Genomic DNA, 21,057 nt, shown 5'->3' with positions numbered 1-21,057 from the left:
AGTTGGGTGCACATATCATGGGTCCTGATGTTCTCGCTGGCTGGGAGGGCTCCCAGGGTATCCATGTACAAGCTGGCGATCCCTGGACCGATGATGGAGCCTTGGGGGATTTCGGAACTCCAGTGGATCAGATGGATCCAGAGGTGCTCATCTGGACGAAAGCTAGGATCTATTGTTCGAGCAGGAGGCGACGATGCCAAAGAAGCACATGCTTGAGTAGAGGGTGTTGAGTAGGTTTGAGGAAAAAGGTGATGAACGATTTTAAGAAACTTTCGACAACAGTGTATCATACGCCAAACATGAACTCTATTGAAGCCATACAGCCGATAACAATGACTCTGATAACATGGTCCTAGTTGAATTTGCATCTCCTAGAACAGTACTGACTCTGAACACTTCTTCCTAGGAATGCATCCAACTTGAGTGTCTCATGATTTTACTAACCCATTCTCCATTGAGATAAATGTTGTAAGCATTTCCTGCACTTCTTAAGTGCTCTGAGGTGACAACAGTGTTTTTCTTCTGTGACAGAATGTTTTTCTTAGGTCTGAGTAAGTGCAGTTTATTGTTCGACTGCTGGCGGCATTTGTTTAACCTGGACTCTTTCTCCGGGATTCTAAGAGACATGCTATGGAAAGCAGCTGCACTCTGCGTCACATGAAGATGGAGGTAATATTTATAGGGTCATTTTTATACTCTCTGTAGCAATATCAGCCTACCATGTCAGACGTAACATATACCACATAATGTATTATCTATAACAAACATGTAACATAAGGCACAATACCACCGATTAAAATAGTGAACTGTGTCAAGTGCTTGATGATGATGTCATTGTGCAACCGAGTGGAAGATTACATTTGGTAACTGTAACATCTATTACTTGCAGTGATATTAAATACAGTGTCTCACATCCTATTCGTTTAACTAGAAAAATGCAGCACACATTGTAACAACAATAATGCACGAGACACAGGCACCCTTGCACTATGGTGCAAGGGTGCCTGTGTTGGCGCCAGGCAGCCAGATGTGCAGTATTGTTGTGAATACGATGCATCCCTGCACTTTCCTAATGACGCAGCTCGGCGCAGCAAGATGGCTTACAGCACCGCGCTGCGTCATTATCTTCTAAATATGCCCCACAGTTTGCTTTGGTTCTTCACAAGCCCACATTCTCTCTACCAAAAACCAAACACAAACTTGAACACTGGTTCACTTCCGTAACACTAACCATGTGGTGCATATAGTATTACCTATATATGTTACATAATAATACATTGTGCTTACATAGATAGTTGTTTTGCCTTTGATGTGTGTGCTACAAGTCACAGAGAAGGGGGCATAGGGTGGCAATAGTGTTATTTTACAACTACAAAGACTGCCCTGCCAGGTCCCTCCTTTTTTGTCCCGCCCTCTGCCTGCAGCGAAGGTTTTGAATGAGCTGGGTATTCTGAGAGGGGCCTCATAGCAGTCTTATTCTGTCAATCATGGACTACATTGAGAAACAATAGATCACATAATCTACTTTCAACATTTCAATGAATGTGCAAACTCCTGTTAATCACTGTGTGCAGTACATCACGTATGACACTAAACAAGACATGCTATGTCAAACCTGTTACTAAAGTTGGGAGTAAATCACTAGCAGCATTCCCTTCATACAAAATAACAAATCATGGGAAACTGTATGTGGTGCTCAATGCAATAGATCATCTTCAAAGAATAAATCTAGTGTGTGTGTAAAAATGTGCAGAAATGCGCAACAGCCACGCGCGGGCGGGATTTGTATAGGGAATTCCATCCTTACCAGTGCACCTTCTAAGGCAAAAACTGCAGCCGCTCCAGTCCGTTCCAGGGGTTCCATGCGCCGCCTCCAGCGACGTCGGCGGAAGCTGTCCGTCTTACGATACTTGAGGTGGAATCTCCATCCGAAGAGCGATGCGTACTCCCAGCCTTCAGACTCCCAATCTTCAACTTTACGCTGTGGAATACAGCATGACATTAAAATGTGAGGCCGCCAGTGCACTCTGGTGAAGATTAGGGGGTTATTACAATGTTGCCGTACAGCCACAACAGAGCGTTTTATTGCACGTACACAAGTATATTGAGTGTGTGAAGCGTTATGAGTTGGGTTGAAGAGAACCTGGCTTGCATTGAAGATATACATGACCAGGTGAAGAGATGTGATCTAACATATGGATGTCTGGGTTCTATTATCTCCTCTCCTACATGGATCTTCAAGTTGGGGAAACTAAATTGGGTTAAGCCACAACTTATTTAGAACTATTCAGTCTCCATAATGTTTGAGTCAATGAACAGCCTTTACCAAAGCAGGCCAACTTTTTCTCTACTTCCTCCACTATTAAGGTTACTAGAAAGAGTTGCAGACCTCTTGACTCAATTAGGCTTCAAACTGACTCACGACACAGAAATAGCTCTTGTTGTGGTCTTACATGACACCACATTAGCAATGGATGGTGATTGCGACACTCATTTTACTGGCTTTCTGCAACTTCTAACACTGTTGGCCAACTAGACCATGAGAGTCTTCTCTTCGGATCCAAGTGGGATTGTATTTTTGACCGAACGCACTGATACATCTGCATTTATGTTATTTCTATCAGTAAAGGGGATGTGTTATAGCTACGTCCTATGTCCTATGACTGTGTCATTGATCAGCCTGTATGAGTGATGATGCTTTAATGGAACATTGATTGGGATGTTGGCTGAGTGAGTCAGCGTGAGTCTGGAGGCTGAGCACAGAACTCCTTGCTCCTGATGGGTGTCATATGGACCAGCTTACATCTTACATATGTCTCTTCCTTGGAGCATACACGGAATTACAAAATTAAGCGGTATCCATCCCACATGATCCGGTGGGTCCTAAATTTTGAATGAAAAGGTACTTGAATTTTATGAGACTGTTGGTTCACGTTAATGCTGAAGATACACAAGCGCTTCTCAGACTGAGTGGTCCCAAGGCCATCAACCATCAACCTTTCTAAGTTTCAGTCTTGTCGATGGATGGATGGCTGCCAATACTCTCAGAATCATCTCAGACAAAACTGGCATTCTGGGATTTGGTGCCCCCGCCTGAGTCTGGATCTCGGCATGGAGGCGCCGCTACCTAGGCTCACTTTCTACAGCTTGGAATCTGGGTATCGCGTTGTTGTGATTCCACTTTGCTTTTCCCCTTCACATAAAGAAAAATACTGTTACCTGTTTAATGCGTATTGAAACGTTGAGAAAATGATTTCCGTTCTTATGTTTTGCTGCCCACCACTAGTGATGCAAGAGCTTAAATTACGTTTAGACTTCCCTAAATATTCATTGAATGGGCACCAGGTCACCTAAGTGCAGCAGCTGGACCTCTGCTCTTTGAGTGTAAATCAGACCACATACCATGTCAGCTGGTTAAACAGCTTTGCAAGAGTGTCACATTAAAGACCCTCTGTCTGGTAGGCCAGGACAGCAATGTGAGGACCCTCCTTTATCTCAGGAAGAGGTTCAACCTCTAATCTCGGCTACATTCTCTTTTGTCTACTTGTGAAGCACTCTTCATCATCCTTCGTATCACATAAGCATGCCTTGGTGAGCCCCCCTTCTCTTGTTTTGCTGCCAGACTTTAGAACAACCTCCCTCCAGTGCTTAATTTGAGCAGGTGGTTTCCGGTGCTTGGCATGGCACTTAATCGTCAACATCGGTGCTAATAGCGTTAACTCGACCCAAAGGTATTGGAGCACTTTTCATGAGCACCAGTTAAGGACACATTCATTTTTTGTAGGCACAGGGAGATTAAGTGATTCGTCCAGCTCCGAAGTCGGCAGCTCTGGCCATTATGCCACAACCCCTGCCTTCTTGTAGGGTTACATGGTTAATTAGTAGTGGGTTCTGTTTTAGGTGGCGCTAACAGGAGAAATGGACTAGTGGAAGCCGCCTCCTGACGGGAGTCCCGGCACTTATTTATTTTACAAATTTATCACTGCCTCCCTCTTAAAACCAGTTGAACTCATAATCACTTAATTTTCAAAGAGATTTGAATACACACCTTTTCCGTCACACCTGTTGTTGCTTTTTATATCCTGACTCAAGTACCAGAACTCTCTGGGTGCCCATGAACTCTATAAGGTCACCAGGTATTGAATCCACCCACCCCTAACTATTTACCTGGCATTTGCCCTCTCTGTGATAGCAGAAACAGAGTCAGAGCTGCCAAAGGTGGTTTGTATTTTGGAAACCTGCTGCTCTGGAGGGACATTCGCTCTGACAATAGTTTACGCAGATGTGATTGGTCTGATGTGTTCCAGACCTGTACAGTTAGCTTATAATGAGTCAGCTCATAATATTTGGTAGCCCAGTGTGAAGGTAGCCATCTGTCACAATGTAAAGCCACTCTTGTTTTTATAACTGCACTGGGAAAGAAAACGACTTTACACAGAGCATTTGTGGGCTGAGGCCTGCTCAGGAGATATAAGACCCCAGCAGGGGTCCATACAGTGAAACAACTGGAAAAATGCCCTGGACAGATGGAATTAATTTATTTGAAAAACTCTAATATGGGTGTAGCCAGCTAGGAGGCAAGATAAGCACCAATGCTAGCTCCAGGCTACAAGCTACACCAGTCAAGCAGTCAAGTGCATGGTGCTCCCTTCAGCGGGCTCGACGCCAGAGGCGCGTGCCCGTGTTGGAAATGAGAGCATGCGAGGGGGCGGAGAGCCAACCCCTTAAAGGAACAGGTCCGATTTGAGCGAGCGAGGTTGCCTGGAAAAGGATTATTTAAAAAAAAAAAGACCTACAGTAATTAGCTGCAAAGCAGACTAAGGGGGCATTTTCAGGCACAAGCAGCGGAACCCGTGGCCCGGCGGGGGTCTCCTGCAGGGAAACATTAAGTAGGAATTAACCGTGCAGACTTTGGGTAAACCTTGGGTGAACTTTGGGTGAACTTGGGGGGCGTGGCTTAGCTGGCTGCAAAATGGCTGCACCTTGAGTGGACAAAAATCCTTCACCATCCTGCAGACGCCACAATCATCGCCACTCGGAACCACGCTATCGCCACTCACCTGACCCTGGGGCAAGGTTTGAGCCCACTCCTGACCTCCTGGGTCGTCGCTGGGCCGAGTTCCGCCGCTGTAAGTGCCCTGGGCCTAGGCCCTGCGGCAGGCGGGGCCGTCCCAGCTTCCTCGGTGCCGACTACTTATGCCGATTGTGGACTGGACCTCTGCTATACGCGGCACCTTCTCTCCTCGACCATCGGAGCCGGTAGGTGCCATTGCTGTGGGTGCGTACTGTGGCGGGACTGGGGGCGCGCCTGTCATACCGCTCGGCCTGGCCTGCACATTATCAGGTGCCACTCTCCATTTCTAGGCGCCCGCCGCTCAGGCCTTCCCCATCGGGCCTGGCGACGCGGGCGGAGCGCTCTCCTTGAACCCCCGCTAATCGCTGCCCCCCTCCTGCGGCGGCCCCCGGCTCCCCGGGGTATCCTCCAGCGGCTGTTGGGTCGGTCCACTAGTATATCGGCCCCATTTCTGCAGCGGCCTGATCTCCTGGACGGGGTGCTCCCCTGGAGGCGATCTAAGCATTGTGCACCCGCTCGCCGACTCTCCGTCGGCCACCTGCCGCCTCTACCCGCGGGCGCCACCGGAGATCTCCACTGCCCGCCGGCCCCTGCTCCTGGACCTAAGCCAGCCGTAGTGCCTCCTCTACAGCATCTGGCCGCCATCTCAAGTCCGGCCTAGGAGTGTTTCGTCGTGCTGCACCGCACGACCCCCCCCCGCTGGATCCTGCTGCCACTGCTTCTCTGGGCTGGGGACATCTGCATAGAGAGCTGATCCTGCAATTTCAATCGGACCATAGCCCGTCTTACCCGGCTGGTCTTCCTCCTGTCAGTCTAGCCGCCTGGGCCCTGCGTGGTGCTTCCTCCCCATGCTGTGCCGCTGCCCCTTTTAGCCTGCGCCTCCTGGCAGCAATTGCGGCTGGGCTGGCACTGCTGCTCCTTGTGCTTTTCTGGCGGCCCTGCTCACTGCCCACATAGTTTGCCGCCACACCGTTCTGGCTCTCCTCCCTCAAGCTGGACTTCGCCGCCTCTGCTTCGTATGGGTGGGTCAGCAGGCCATCCGCTGTGGCCAACTGGTGCTGGATTTGGAGCCCGCAGTCTTCACGTCTCTCCTACAACAGGCCCATCTGCCTCCCCAAGTCTTCGCAATCACCTGCTGGGCCTGAGCCGACGCTTTCTCCTTTGCTGGTCCGTCGCCCTTTTGGGTACATTGGTCCTCGCTCCATACCTATGGCCTCTCTTCTGCTGCCTGGCTGTTCCTCTCGCCGGCGTACTCCTGCAATGGGGAGAACCGACCCCAAGCAGCCCAAAATCACCTTCGACCAGCGCCGCCAGACATGCCAGGAGGGCGCTGTCGCGGATGGGGGTGACCCTCTGGTTCCATCTGAAATGGCACAGGGTGTCTGACGCAGAGGATGCCGCCACCCAAGACCGCCAGTAAGTGCTGCAGATGGACGAGATACTTGATGTCATCCAAAATCAGAACGAGGATTTGGAGGCGCGCTCCCGTACGATCAACCTCCGCATTACAGGAGGGCCCGAATCTACCAACATCTCTCGCATGGAGAACTACGTGGAACAATTGGCTCCTGAGCTCTTTGGCGATGTTCTTTCATCTGTTTTCATTGTTGAGCGGGCCCACCATTCCCTTGGTCCTCGTCCTGGCCCTGGCCTGCCGGCACGCACCATCATAGCCAAAATCTTGAATTTCAGGGACCGTGATGCCATCTTCCGGGTGGCCAGGGAAAAAGGGGAAATTATTCGCCACCAGGGTAACTCCCTCTCATTCTACCCTGACTACACCATCGTGGTCCAGACTGCACACCGTGAGTTCTTACCGGCTAAACGGCTCCTTCAGAAGCACGGGATCTCCTACTCGCTGGCATACCCGGCTAAACTGCGCATTAAACAAGGCTCCAAGACTCTTACTTTTCCGGATCCATGAGAGGCGCTGGAGTTTGCCAAAAAACTTAACAGGTCACACTGCTCCTCGCCTGCCAAACAATTCAGCTCATGGAAAGCACTACACAACAACGGGACACCGGCAATCTGCTGGATGTTCGAAGCGAATGAATGTACCTATGGGGCATCATGCAAATTCCAGCATATCTGCTCCTCCTGCGGGGGGTCACCCGGCATCGGGGTTTAAACACAGGAAAGATGACAAAGGGGACAGGAAAGAGAAAAAGAAACAGTGAGTCACACACGGGGGGCGCGAGGGGGACAACAGGGTTCCAAAATTACAGGCTAGCACGGTCCCCCATCAACACGCACCTGTTGCGCAAGCTAGCCAACAGTTACCACAACAAGACAGACGCTGAGACTCTAGTTCACGGTTTTGAAGAAGGTTTCCCCATCCCGTTTACAGGCCCACTCCCGCCTGGCAGTGCCAGAAATCTAAAATCAGTGAGGCAGCACCCAGGGGTAGTGACAAAGAAAATACAGAAGGAAAGGGTTTTGGGTAGAATAGAGGGCCCCCTCCCCGCTCACATGAGCGAGGAACTGGTGATCTCTCCACTAGGGGTAGCCCCCAAAAAAGAGCAAGGGCAATACCAGCTAATTCACCACCTGTCATTCCCAGGTGGTAATTCGGAAAACGATGGGATCGGCGCAGAAGTATGTTCGGTGAATTACGCCACGATAGACGATGCCATTGACCTAGTCAGAGCAACAGACCGAGGGGCTCTCATGGCAAAGGCGGACATCGAGTCGGCTTTTCGCTTACTCCCAGTTTTCCCCTCGAGCTTTCACCTATTAGGTTTCCAATGGGAGGGAGACCTCTATTTCGATAAAGCAATGCCAATGGGGTGCTCGGTATCGTGCGCCTACTTCGAATTATTTAGCACCCTTATTGAATGGGCACTACACGTCAGACACCCCTCGGGTGGGAAGCTCCACTCCTGGGACGATTTCCTTTTCACTGGTCCCGCGGCATCAGCAGAGTGCGGCGACACTCTGACAGCATTTGTAGATTTGGCAAGGGAACTAGGGATCCCCCTTTCAGCAGAAAAGACAGTGGGCCCGGCGACAAAAATCTGGAAGCGAGAATTGCAGAGCATGAAACTGACACTATGGTCCGACAACAAGGGGGTAGTACAGGCGATTAACAAAGGAACAGCCAGGTGCCCAGATACACTGCAATTAATGTGCCAACTGGTTATATTGCAGCTGGAAGGCAACATAGACCTGAGAGCACGCCACGTACCAGGGGTGGACAACGAAGTTGCAGACGCACTCTCCAGGGCACGGATGGAAAAGTTCAGGGAGCTGGCGCCTGGCACAGAGCAGGACATGACCCCTTTCCCGGGCCAGCTGTGGGACCTGGTGGGGTAGATTTATTATAAGCCCTCACCCCGGAAGCCGCTGGGAGATACAAGACATATATTGGCACCGTAATGCGGGTAGTGGGCATCCAGTCTCTGGGAAATGTGGGGGCCACACGCAGAGCAGCAGAACAATTCATACATTGGGCGTTTAACTCCCAGAAATCCAGGTCATGGACGCAAGCCCACCTGTCCAACGTGGCGAGACCGGGCTGGACCCCGTGGCCACTCACTACATCAAAGCGGCAATGAAGGGGTGGAAGCGCACAGAAGGCGCAAGGAGGGATAACAGGCACCCAACAGACTACACAAAGCTGGGCGTGCTGTTGGGAGCACTGTGGGGCATCACAAAGGACAACTTCGAGCACCTCCTGTTTAGGGCAGCATTTTCCACCGCTTTCTTCAGGGCTTTCCGCATTAGCGAACTAGTAGCAGATCCTACTGAGGGGGTCAAAGACAGGTCAAACCGGCAGAGGGGCAGTAGTGAGGCTGCGGTGCATTGAGGCTCGGAACTTCTGCGCGGTGTGCTGTTTGCTCGCTTTCATGACAGTGCGACCGGCCGGCGAAGGGCCCCTATTCAAGCACAGAGACGGCACACACCTTAGCAGATTCCAGTTCACCACGATCTTGCGCCTCACACTCAGCAAAGCAGGGCTGCTACCGTCAGGTTTCGGGTCCCATTCATTCAGGATTGGGGCCGCCACTACGGCCGTGCAGGATGGAATGACCGAGGCCGGCATACAGGCTGTAGGTAGATGGCGGTCACGGGTGTACCGGACCTACGTAAGACCCAGTTGCTATAATCCACATGCCGGGGGAGGGTGGAGGCGCGTTCCCCCCCTCAGTCAAGCAACAGAGTGATATGTTATCATTACCTCGGTAGGACGGAGACCATGCTTGGTGTGGGTGGTGGGCCACTCGTTTATAACGCGGATGCATTCCTGGTGGCGGCAGAGGGGACACAAGCAAGAAGGACGGCCAGTGGACACCTGCATACGGTGGTTTGGCCAACCGGGAATGAAATGGGACCAGCTGCCTGCGACCCTCGCGGAACTGCAGGCGGAGGCAGCCTGGCACCCGGATATTTTGATCATACATTTGGGGGGGGGAACGATTTGGCCAGGCGAGGAAGGAAAGATCTTCTTCAGGATATACAGAGAGACCTGTCGGAGGCAGGCAAGGCTTTTGGGGGCACCGCCATCATTTGGTCAGAGCTGTTCAGCAGAAACGAATGGCGCGGGGCCCAATCGCAGAAAGCAGTCGAGGACTCACAGAAGAAGCTGAACCTCACGGTGAGCAAGTTCTGCAGAACCAATGGTTTTGAAACGGTTAGGCATGGGCTCATCCACATGGGTCGCCCCGAGTTCTATGTGAAAGATGGGGTGCACCTGTCTGAGGAGGGCATGGGAGTCTTCTGGAACAACCTGTGGGGTGCAATGGCTTTAGCAGGTTGCAGATGAAATGGCCTAAGAAGGAAGGAAGGGGGGAGCCGCAGGAAGACGTAAGCCTCCCTGACGGCGTGGCGAGAAACTACGGGGATAATGATTGGTACGGAGGCACACCGAAGTGCGGTGTGCCGGAATAGGACCACTCACCTCGGGATGCCTCACGGATGAGTGAACTGGCCTAAGGGAGGTGTGTAGGACCACTCACTTTGGGATGCCTTACGGCTGGGTGAGTTGGCCTACCACTAGGGGGGTAGCAAACGGAGACGGCGCTCGCTGCCCAGCCCCCACCGGATGGCAGGGCATAACAAGAGTCGGACAAGGTAGCAAGTTGTGGCCTAACTCCGGGACAGAAGCTACACCCTCCGTGCAAAGAGAGGGCAAACCCAACCAAACGAAGCAACGACCCAGTGGGGCCAAGAGACAATACAAGCCTGCAAATGACCTATACAACGAACTGTCAGTCTAATCTGCTATTGGGCAATCTACATGTGATTTATGCAAATGCAATGTTTAATGAGATTCAAACGAGACTTGACGCAAATATGACAGTTCACCAATAATGATTTATGGTATGATATGCAAAGGTATGCAAGATAATAAGTGTATTCCTAATAAAACTGCGGCCAACAAATGACCACCACAAAGACAAGAGTATACGTTGGCTTATTTATAATGGAAAGTTGGGGAGTGGGCAAAGTGCGGGGGTTATTGAAACTCTCGGGAGCAGCAACATTGTGGTGGTGTCACTGGGGCTTTAAGTGGAAGCTTTTTCAATATTCTATACAAGCCATACTTGCTGCTTATTTATCTTAAGCAACTAACAACCATTGACAAAGCCAATAGTCCTAGCTTGTTGTATGTATGATGTTACCTGTATCATATATCTGGATGCAATGACATAAATAGTACAACAAAAGTCGGGCGGCACACTATGCTAAGCTCTGTGCTCCAGTGCCACAGGCCAGGCCTATTGGCTTTGCTGCAGTGTCACAGGCGAGACCTGTTGGCTTTGGCAATGCTTGTATACTGGATGGACCTTCAGTTTCTGACAAACGCTGCATTGCAACGTGAACTACTCCAAATCAGCACCTTCATCGGGGCTTATTTACAAGCCCCTTGCGCCGCCGGTGCGTCACTTCTAATATGGGAAAAGGTGACGTACCGGCGACGCAAGGGGCTTGTAAATACGCCCCTTCGTGAAGAACTGCTTTGGGTTTAAGCTGGCCACTTTTGTTTCAGTGTAAAAACCGGTGTTCTTTGCGATAATCATGGTGATGTTATGCGACCAAATGTAAAAATAAACACTTAAGAATGGATGTGCCTTCCAGTGGAACTCTGGACCGGACTGAACTTCGGTGACCTGGTGGCAGGGCGTGCAATGACTGAAATGGCTCTGAAGCATGCTTTCCACGCCACTGCTGTAGGCTGGGAACATCTAAGCTGTCAAAATACGTTGTTTTAAATGAAGGTATCCACACTGCAAAATTAGCAAACACCCATGTCTTTATGGTGCAAGATTGCCATCTAGAGGCCACGTCAAAGAGTGCACTGAACTCACAGAAAATGTAATTATGTGAATCCAAGAATGTGGAATGTACAACATTTCTCCTTTGCCTCACAATCCTAACAATGCAGCCACACACACGCATATATGACCACACACGTGATCTCATTGCTGGGGCAATATTCACAAATAGCCAGGGGTGCTGGACATGTGCGGCAATGGAGGACTACATTATGCTGCAACCTTAGACTAAATGTAGAAACGGTAGAAGGCAAGTCTGCATATACAGCCTTCTTGCAATAAAAGGGGGGCCTCTTTTATTCGCCTCACCCCAGTGAAGATGTAAACTCGTCTTCAGCTTCAAGTTTACTTTGTGTTCATACTTAGGGCCTCTTGAAAACCCGCTTTCTTTAAGAAACAACTCTCCATGCCAGTACGTATTTTGTAAAAAAAAAAAAAAAGTGGCAGGGCCACTGCAACTAGCACCCTCCATTGCCACCACCAGCGCTTTCAATCACAGAACCTACACAACTACTAACCATCCCACTCCTACAAGTGTGACAATTCAGACAGGTGGAGGCCCCTGAAGCCGTAAGAATGGCATAGGTGGCAGGCATCTGCTCATCTCTACCTTACACAAACAGCACCGCCATTTGGTAGAAGTCATAAGTGCCGTTGCAAATAAGAACCGGCGCCGAACTGTTGGAGGCATTTAGAGGTGTCACCGGTTTGCTTTGGTTTTTAATGTCTAAAAATGGATTACAGCTCAATACTAGCTTGTTCCATTTTTAGGTCTGGCCTAAAGACAGCCTTAGCTATAGGACCATCCGCATACACCAAGACACACCTGTGAACCTACGTCTAGAAAGTAGTCCACTTCAGTTCCACTGCTTTTATTTCTGTTATCATTTCATGGTTTGAATTTATTTTTGGTATGTGCATTTTTTCTATTACTTTCTTTCCAAATATTGGCACGTCACTGTTAGCTAGCACAACATTTAATTTGATTACTTTTACACTTTAAAATGGTATTGCATATGCTTGCAAAAGAAAAAAGAAATTAAAAATCACAGGCCTGCGAAAGGCCGGAGCTATTTGCTTTGCCAATGCTTGTTGCCATGGTGCAAAGTCTTTCCACAATGTAACTCATCATTAAAACTTGTATGCCCCATCCCTTCCAGGGATTTGGGACTTTAAATATTTCTATTGGTTCTTCTCCAAGTACCTTTTGAGATTGTAGTAGCCATTGAGAGTAGTGGCTCCCGGTCTCAAGTATTCAGTGGCTTGCAGAGGTAGGCCAGTCACCCCCTGATTATGGTTGGGTCCAGGCTGAGTTTATATTTGTATTGAAAAAAAGTATCATAGAGATGACACAGTCTGTTCTTGTAAGGTGTAAAGCATAACATGACACGCGTATTTGTAAAGCGCTTGTTCACCCAAGGGTATCTTGGCGCTGAATAACATATGTTTATTGTTACTCAACTCAATGGTACTCATTTTATTGACCTCAGAAGGATGAAAGGCTGAGTCGCCCCACCGGGATTGGAACCTGTAGCCATGAGGTCAAACACAGGCCCCTAGAGTGGATGCAATAGTCTGCTAAGCCACCAGACCCACCTAGGGCGAATCAGGGGGCCAAGTCTTGCCTCTGTTGCAGGCTCTTACAAATGGTAAATGCTCTTCGTATATTCGTGATACAGTGGCCCAACATACTACTAGGTTTGCCTTGAAGCCAGGATGAAAGAGGGGATCAATTTTGATAGATTTTATCAATTGAAGGCAGTTTTGTTTTTTACTGTGTTGACATGGACTAGAACAACAGTGATAAGGGGAAGATGGCTCCAAGCCTCTGGACTTTCTTCACTGGTTTCAAACTCTGGCCAGGTGAAGTGGGAGTACTTGATTCATAAATAGCTAAAGCTAAGGAGGGCTTCTCGCAATCAGCGTCCAGTAGAGGGCTGTAACCCTCCAGCATCTTGCATTTACAGAACTGTAATGCATTGGTGCTGCTCCCTTTGCTACATTAAAAACAAGCATCTGCAATGCAATAGGTCTCGCATTTACGCGAGTTTCAGCTATTGGCATTGTAAATGACAATGCCTTTTATTTATGTTTTGGTTTTTAAAACATAAATAAAAGGCATTGTCATTTACATGCCAATAGCTGAAACTCTAGCAAATGTGAGACCTATTGCATTGCAAATGCTTGACTCTCCTGCAGTAATTTAAACTCATTAGCGAAAACAGTGCTTACAGACTAAAGAAGGCGGACCATGTAACAACCGAAGTAAAAAGGCCAGTCCTCCTGGGAGGTTCCAAATGAAGACAAGTGGGTACTAAGGAGGGACTAACAAGCCTAATAATGAATCAGAAGCCAGCATTTACGAAGGACAATGACACAAGCCAATGACAAATATGGGCGGCGAGTGGGCGGGACTTCAAGTACATACTCCAATACAGCATGGCTCGCAGAGCAGCGCATGTGCTGCCCAGGCTCGACCTAAAAATGGTTCAGCATATTTGTGAGATACAATTTAACAATGAGAATGAGTAATGTTATTGATGATAAACATGGGTTATAGGCTAGAGTATTATTATGGCATTGTTTTACAATTAAATCTAAAAATATCTAAGCACTATTAAGTTTTACAGGTTGATGTCCCCAAGGGCAGGCGTGTGTTGTCATTTCAGAGAATCCATAGGCCAGGGTTTGCATGCAGCTGCCTGGGAGGTCAAGAGGTAAAGCCTTGATGAGACAAGCCACAGGGCATTGTGCATCAGCCACAGACTGGCAGCTGGCAAGGCTTGGTCCTAGGCCTCTGCCCATTACACTGAAAAATGAAGTGGTAGGAGCTTTGGAAGCAAACTATTGTTCAGTTGTTTATAGTAAGACACACACAATTATCAACATCCACAAATAAAATGGTGTTTCAGAAGGTCAACAAAAACTATGGGATACTTCCAGAATCCCCTACCATTGTCTATATAGATAGAAAGCCTATTTTCTTCTGTAGTAGAACACTTAAGCAACAATCTTTTGTACGATTGTTTTGTTGTACACGCTTGACATGCTACATAAATATCTCACCTTTTTTAAGGCTTCCATCTGTTGGAGGTCTCTTCGGCGAAGACGAACCCAGCGGCGTCGCCGATTGGTGTGGTACATTTTCTCTGCGGGGACCCAGGACTTCGGCTTGCGATCAGAAGGAATGGTGATGCCATATTCCCAACCTTAAAAATAGGAAAAATGATGTCATAACATATACTAATAACTCTTAAACAGCTACAGATCCCTAATCATAGGACAGCCCAAATCCATAGTGCTTCGATGTCATGGAATCCGTAGGAATCCTCGAACAATCCTTAATAAGCACATATTGAAGGTATGCTAATCTTGATAGAGCATGCCTACTATGTGTTACATGTAAACTTGATGCTCCCTCACCATTTCCTGTTCATTTTAATCTTCCTTCATCCGACAATAAAGTCACACATTTTTTAAAATTCCACTGAAATAACAAAATTCCTTATTATTTATAACTATTTCTGTATACATGCAAACATATTTCTTGATAAAGTAAGAAAGCTCAGTTGAATGGTATATAAAATGTTTGTAGCCTACGAGAACACAACGGGTGACTTTTAAAACCTTCTTACATTGACCGCTCTCGTGAGCAGGGTTTCTCTGACCAGTGTGTTGGGACGGGAGTGGCTGCACCAGGAGGATTTAACAGGCCACTTTCATCCTTATGCAGCAGCTTGGATACCCTTAGATTAGAATAATACATTATAAGATTGAAATGTCAGAACTCCTATCAGAGGGCCACAGGGCACGCAGAGGTTACTGGGACCAACTGTGGTGGCTGAGACCTATTACTCCTGATGTGCCGGGGCCCGGCATACTATGGACCCCGCTCAACTGGGCCAAGTTCCCCTTCTGCACTTGACTCTCGGTGGTAGCTGTGGTCGAGCAGTTCAGGCTCCCTGGGATGGGGCTGTAGATACAGGTCACTGAACATGACTCATAAATCAGACTACAAACAGAACAAACAAAAACTCAATGTCCAGCTAAATACTTTCTTTTATAAGAAAAAGTTGTATTTTATTTATACCTCTACACATGCAAAGGAATTCGACATTCAGAATCATGGCGCAATCCCCTTGAGGGCATGGCTCTAGAAGTCATCAAGTAAATCCCTGTCCCAACCTCCTTTGTGCAATGTGTCAGGTTATTCCCCATTCACTGGTGGCCGTATCGAGGGAATGGAAATTAATATGTTATACTCAAGAGTTCTCCCTTTGACTCTGTACGAATATAGTCAAAAGTGTCTATGGTGCTGCAGTATCTTCAGAAGCGAATCCCCTGGGACCCAAAGGCCCAGTTCAAATCTTACCCACTCCTGCAGCATGGAAGTGTTCGGCGGTACAGCGGGTGCCCTGAGGGTGGGCACTCGTGAGATCAGATCCTGCTCAGAGAAGTAGGGCTGCTCGCAGTACACACAACAACCTCAGGCAGGCACAGGCTCATTCTACAGAGTGGTGCGACCAGCTCTGCCCAGCGATTGGACCAGCAGGAGGAATTCAATCCTTTGGCTCTCGACTGGAGTCTATCGAGGGCCCATCATCCCCCTCATAATCCTCCTGGTCATGGGTTCAATCAGGGCAGAACTCACTGAGGGGCTCAACCCACTGGTCGCAGTCTCATTCAGGTCCCAGGCGACAGGCTGAAGTCTTTTGTGATTTGGCCCTGGCTGCCCCTCCTGGCACATAGGGTTGCTGCAGTACCTTCCGGACGCAATGTAGACTCCTCATGTGCAATTGCCCACACTGTGGTGGCCCATACTGTCATATGGGGTTGGCGCTAAGGCATTCAAAAGTCCTGACACACAAGTCACACAACTTCAATGGTGGCCCCCATCTGCTATACTGGGTCACCGCAACAAAGCTGTGACAGCTTGGGGCCCTATGCATAGAGCTCGATGCTTGGCTCAGTCAACGGTGGCCCTCTCCTGGCACATGGGGGTTGCTGAAAACAGTCTTGCACACTGGCTACTGCCCAATCCTGGTCACAGGCAGAAGTCTTGAAGAGTTTCCCCTTCATACACAGCCCGTCTGGCTGCGTGACATACGATACATTTTGGGGGCTCAAACTTCCCTTCTTACAGTCCTTTTCCAGACACCAAATGTGATTTCGGGTCTGGGTCTTTGATGTCTTATGTTGGGGTTTTGCTTCTTCTCAAGCGGACACTGCGCCTCCTCATCTTCTTTCTTCATGAAAGGTCTCTGTCACAGCAGGAGACTCCGAAGCTGAGTGTCCCACAAACAATTCATGGGAGTGGCCAGAGTTCACACCTGGATGTCAGCCACAGTGATATGTGCATCAAAAGGTTAATCCTAGACCCCAGCCCTACTCTTTATGCTTCCCCTATCAGCCCCATCTCCTTCCCGCAGATGTGTCCAGGCCCCTTCCTTGTGATCTATCACGGAATCAAAGAGTAGTCTTCTGAGATGTAAAGGGAGCCTCTTCCTGTCCCTCCAGTGTCCCACACAGCTCACAGGAATGCAGCAATACACAAATCTTTCTGGGGAGATTCCTTTCCTCCTCATGTCTTCACCAGGCAGGCCTGGGCTTCCTAGGATGGAACCCAGGGTCCTCCATGCAATGTACCATTGCAGGCACACTTGCACTCAGTGTACATACACAGCAGACTCTCCATCCAGCACTGTTCCTCCATGCATTGTACCCTTACTTGTGCACATGCATTCAGCGCACACACACACTCAGTCTACGTGCACAATTCAGCACTGAAGCTTTTTAACCATGGTGTGCTCTTTACAAACACACACACTACTAGCACACACACTCACCATGTGTGCATTGCACAACACTTAACAATTCATGTATTGTACTCCATGCAAGCACTCATACACCCAGCACATGCTTTAGCCACACCTGCACTACACTACATGTTTCATGGAATGTATCAATCTCAGGCATACATAAACCCAGTACATGTACTAACTGCACAGCACTGCTCCATCCCTGTACTGTATCCTTCCCAGGGACACATACAACCAATGCCAATGCACAGGAACTACTCCTGCGCTACGCAACACTACATATCCACCTGATGTAGCTCAAGGGTGAGTTCAGCACGCAGCAGCAGCTTCAGGCCTGTAGGCCTCACTCCAGTGACACAGGTAAAGAAGATCCTGTCCACTACTTCTGATCACTACCCGATATGCTGCCACACTACACTCTTGCTGCTTAACTCGTTGTGAAGGTGGTAGCCTTCCATCATTATGAAGGTACCGCTTTGGGCGACCCTCCTGGACCAACCAGACAACAATCTATGAGACAGGCCTATGTCATGGCGCACATGCATGATCCGTGTTCACCTATGACAAAGGAGTCAGCATTAGGGATCCAGATAACAATGCAGTTGGGCACTTCAGGGCAGAGGTACACGTCTTTACCATGCAGATGACGTTTCCATCCCAATGAGCGGTGTCCAAGAACGCTAACTTTTCACAAAAAAATTAAGAATTGTGTTTTCTGGCACCCACTCACTAAGAGAATATGTAGACTGTGATAAGAAAATATAGATTTTTTTCAACCTTATCTTATGTTTCTGGTGTTGATGGTTAAATTTTTCTACCGGAACTCATCCTAAAACTGACTGTATGGTTTCACTTTTGTTGCATGCTCAAATCTAGTAAACTCCTATACATCCCTCCTATGCTAGATCCATACTCGCCTCTTACATAATCCTGTGTAAGGAAGCCGAAGAGGATAGTCAGGTATTGGAAATTTCATTGAAACTCTACTGGCCTATTGTTGACTAGTTGACAGCCAATCATAAGATCACAACCACTAATAGATTCCTTAGACAGCGAGGAATTAGAAAATTTACAATTCGCCAAAGATTGAGCCCTGGAAACCTTTCTGGTCTCGCTTTCTGGGCTAGTCTCCTGAAGGTTTGCAAAATAGGATTACTAAGTCTTAGGTGTGTTCCCACCTTTACATAAGTCGGGCTTTGCCTATCGCCAAAAAGTAAATGTAGAATTCCTCCTATTTATTGAACATAAACTATTGCATTTGCTGTATGAGATGGACCCTGTTAAGAGAGAATGTTTTTTCCTAATTTTTGCTACTTTTATGAAGTCAAAATCAGCTGAAGCATGTTTTAGAAACAGCAGGAATCAATAAATATTAGATTTTTATCTTAAGAATGGGGTGAACCATGCTTTTGTCCACTGTGTGCTCTTAAGACTGAAATGCTGAGGAAGGTTAAAGCATCCTTGAAGCCTAGAGTGATGTTCATAGCTTGACCAATGGCTAGCTTGCAGTGTCACACGATCTGCACCAACACCAGGTTCAACACCTAAGGGTACATTTATTCATTTCTAGTGCACTGCAAAGTTGAAACCTTTTCACACATTAGATGTCAGCTCTACAGTGCAGCACGCATGCAATGATTGGAAAGTACTTTTGTTTTGGTGTAAATCTTGTAAGTCGATAGGGCTTGTGTCCCCTGTTAGCCTTGCTGAGCTGAGACGACCCAGGAGCAAATGGTAGGTCTGATCCTCAAGCTGGTCTGCTCTTCCTCTCGCTTGGTCCCTTTCTTATCAAGGGTCAGTAAGTCCCTCACAAGTATCCTGGTTTCAGCGGTCACACTAATTTTCATTAGCAGCCTTAGCTTGCAGATGTAGTATAAGTCATTCCACCACCTTTCAAAAGCAAGGCTCTTTTCTGGCTGAGGATCCTTTCATCTACGGGCCATTTCCTCGCCTTCCTTTGATCAGTGAGACCTTGGAAGCCATTGTGTGTGAGAAACAGCAGAAACCTTTGTCGATGCACTGAATCTGGGATGGCCATCAATCAGGACCTGGGACTCGATCAGCCTTGGTAGAAATTCAGCACCAGCTCCTCCGAACTTGAGACAGGAGTCCGCTGCCAATGTTGATCTTGCTCAATCGATAGCTTCAATCCTGTGAATCACGCACTTTTCTTGCTGCACCTGGAAGTAGTAGCTGATACCACCCAGATGAGCAAGGCTTGGTTGGGCTAGTTCTTGATTCACATGAAAGGGATGCTATGAGTGTCCCTACATTTCTCCCCATTAGTTGTGAGATCTCCCAGAGTTAGGCATTATTCCCACCACTATTTAACATATCAATAAAACAGTTATATGAGTTACTTGGGGAATATAAAATTAATCTCCAGATGCCTGTCTATGACACTTAGCCGGCAGTACAGATGAAGGATGAAAGGAAGGCACAGTCTTGTATTTTTTGATTGGTGGATAGGAGTGGAAGAGAATGAGCATCTTGGCTCTGAGGGAGATGGGGGTACCTATGGCTGACAAAGCTTTTTGTTCCTCAGCGTCTAAATTCTTGAGGTGCTTTGAGGCACTGATTTGCTCAAAGTTTGGATTTCATGGAGACCTGTCGCGGATGATCCCAGGTTTAAAGTCTTTAGAAGGAGGCCAATCCCTGAGTCTTTGTGGAGTTCGACAATGGAATTATACCCCTTCTGCTGTATTTGTGATTAAACTCATTTTAGAGAAGTTTTCAAGACTCATCTTTGTAGGGTCAACGGAGGCAGCACCGGTGGATTTAGGTAGCAGAGAGTCTGTAAAAGGGTTTAACGTATCATAGTAAGACTAGTTGCTCCTTCATGGCCCGGCGTCCATGAGCCCTACTGGACTATTTCTCTCATGTTTAAGCTGCTAGTAATACCTCAAATGTGGAAAATATCTTGTCCTAAATTTCAAACCCATAAAGTACCATTATTTGAGATAGTAGTAAACGCAGGATCTGAACACAAATACAAGAACACCAAAGACAACATGAAATCAACAGTCTGCCAAAAAATAGTATTTCTTAACTTTATTTGTAGCCTCTTTACATGGCATGTTTTTCCCATGCTATAACAATTACAGCAGCTACAACGTGTGGTGTTAAACGCCAGGCTTCCAATTTACAGCATGCATACCCAAACAATGTTATTATTATGTGAACAAAACCCATCTGCAGAGGAAATACACCCCACAGTCAACACATGCATGTAACTGTACATACTACCATGTAACGACAGACAGCGGCCTGTGCTGAGTGTGCTCTACTAATGACTGGTGCTACATCAGAGCCCCCGTCTGACCTACCATGCTCGTCCACGGCTCTGTTGAGGTCTGTGGACCATTCCTCGTCTTCCCATTTCCAACCCGGAAGGCACTCAATCTCATCCTTGGGCAGCACTTTCTCACCATTCTGGAAGACGCAACGAAGACAGAAAGATGGCGTAAGTTGGCACCTAAGTACGTACAGTCTGCTCCTTGAAGATGTAAGATATTATGTAAGACACTAATGAATGTACAGAAAAACATCTATATTTTGTAACAATACAGCAGGCTTTAGAAATGTTTGGTTAATACCAATGAATAAGTAAGGGCCAGGAATCTATGAATGAACAAGACAACCATGTTCATTGCACCTCACAACACCAGTAAATGCACAATGGTAGTGCACACTGTAGTGTTATGTTTCATATTGGTACTCTAATATAGGTCTAGGGAACATCGTACCCTTTCCCTACATCATCTCCCCTACATTTCACATGAACGAGCCTTATAAGGACATAACTCCTAATAAGGACAGAATGCCTTATAGGGACAGAACGCCTTAAAAGGATTGACTCCTTTTATGGACTAAACCTTTCACCTAGGGA

General features: G+C 47.7%; 1 protein-coding gene across 11 annotated transcripts in view; it reads right to left on the bottom strand.

Moving 5' to 3' along the window:
* The window catches only part of DYSF (dysferlin), a 1,012,908-nt gene that overhangs the window by 427,267 nt on the left and 564,584 nt on the right, over positions 1 to 21,057 (bottom strand). For all 11 annotated transcript variants that reach the window (XM_085642744.1, XM_085642751.1, XM_085642747.1 and 8 more), the window contains 3 exons: positions 20,495 to 20,600; positions 14,416 to 14,558; positions 1,808 to 1,981 (listed from right to left, as the gene is read on the bottom strand). In XM_085642744.1, the coding sequence (XP_085498870.1) occupies positions 1,808 to 1,981; positions 14,416 to 14,558; positions 20,495 to 20,600 (423 nt within the window). The remainder of the gene's footprint in view (positions 1 to 1,807; positions 1,982 to 14,415; positions 14,559 to 20,494; positions 20,601 to 21,057) is intronic.

The sequence above is a fragment of the Triturus cristatus genome, chromosome 2_2, assembly GCF_964204655.1.
Source record: "Triturus cristatus chromosome 2_2, aTriCri1.1, whole genome shotgun sequence".
In the NCBI taxonomy this organism is placed as follows: domain Eukaryota; kingdom Metazoa; phylum Chordata; class Amphibia; order Caudata; family Salamandridae; genus Triturus; species Triturus cristatus.
Note: the sequence above shows the minus strand (reverse complement) of the source record. Positions and strands in the feature narration are given on the sequence as shown.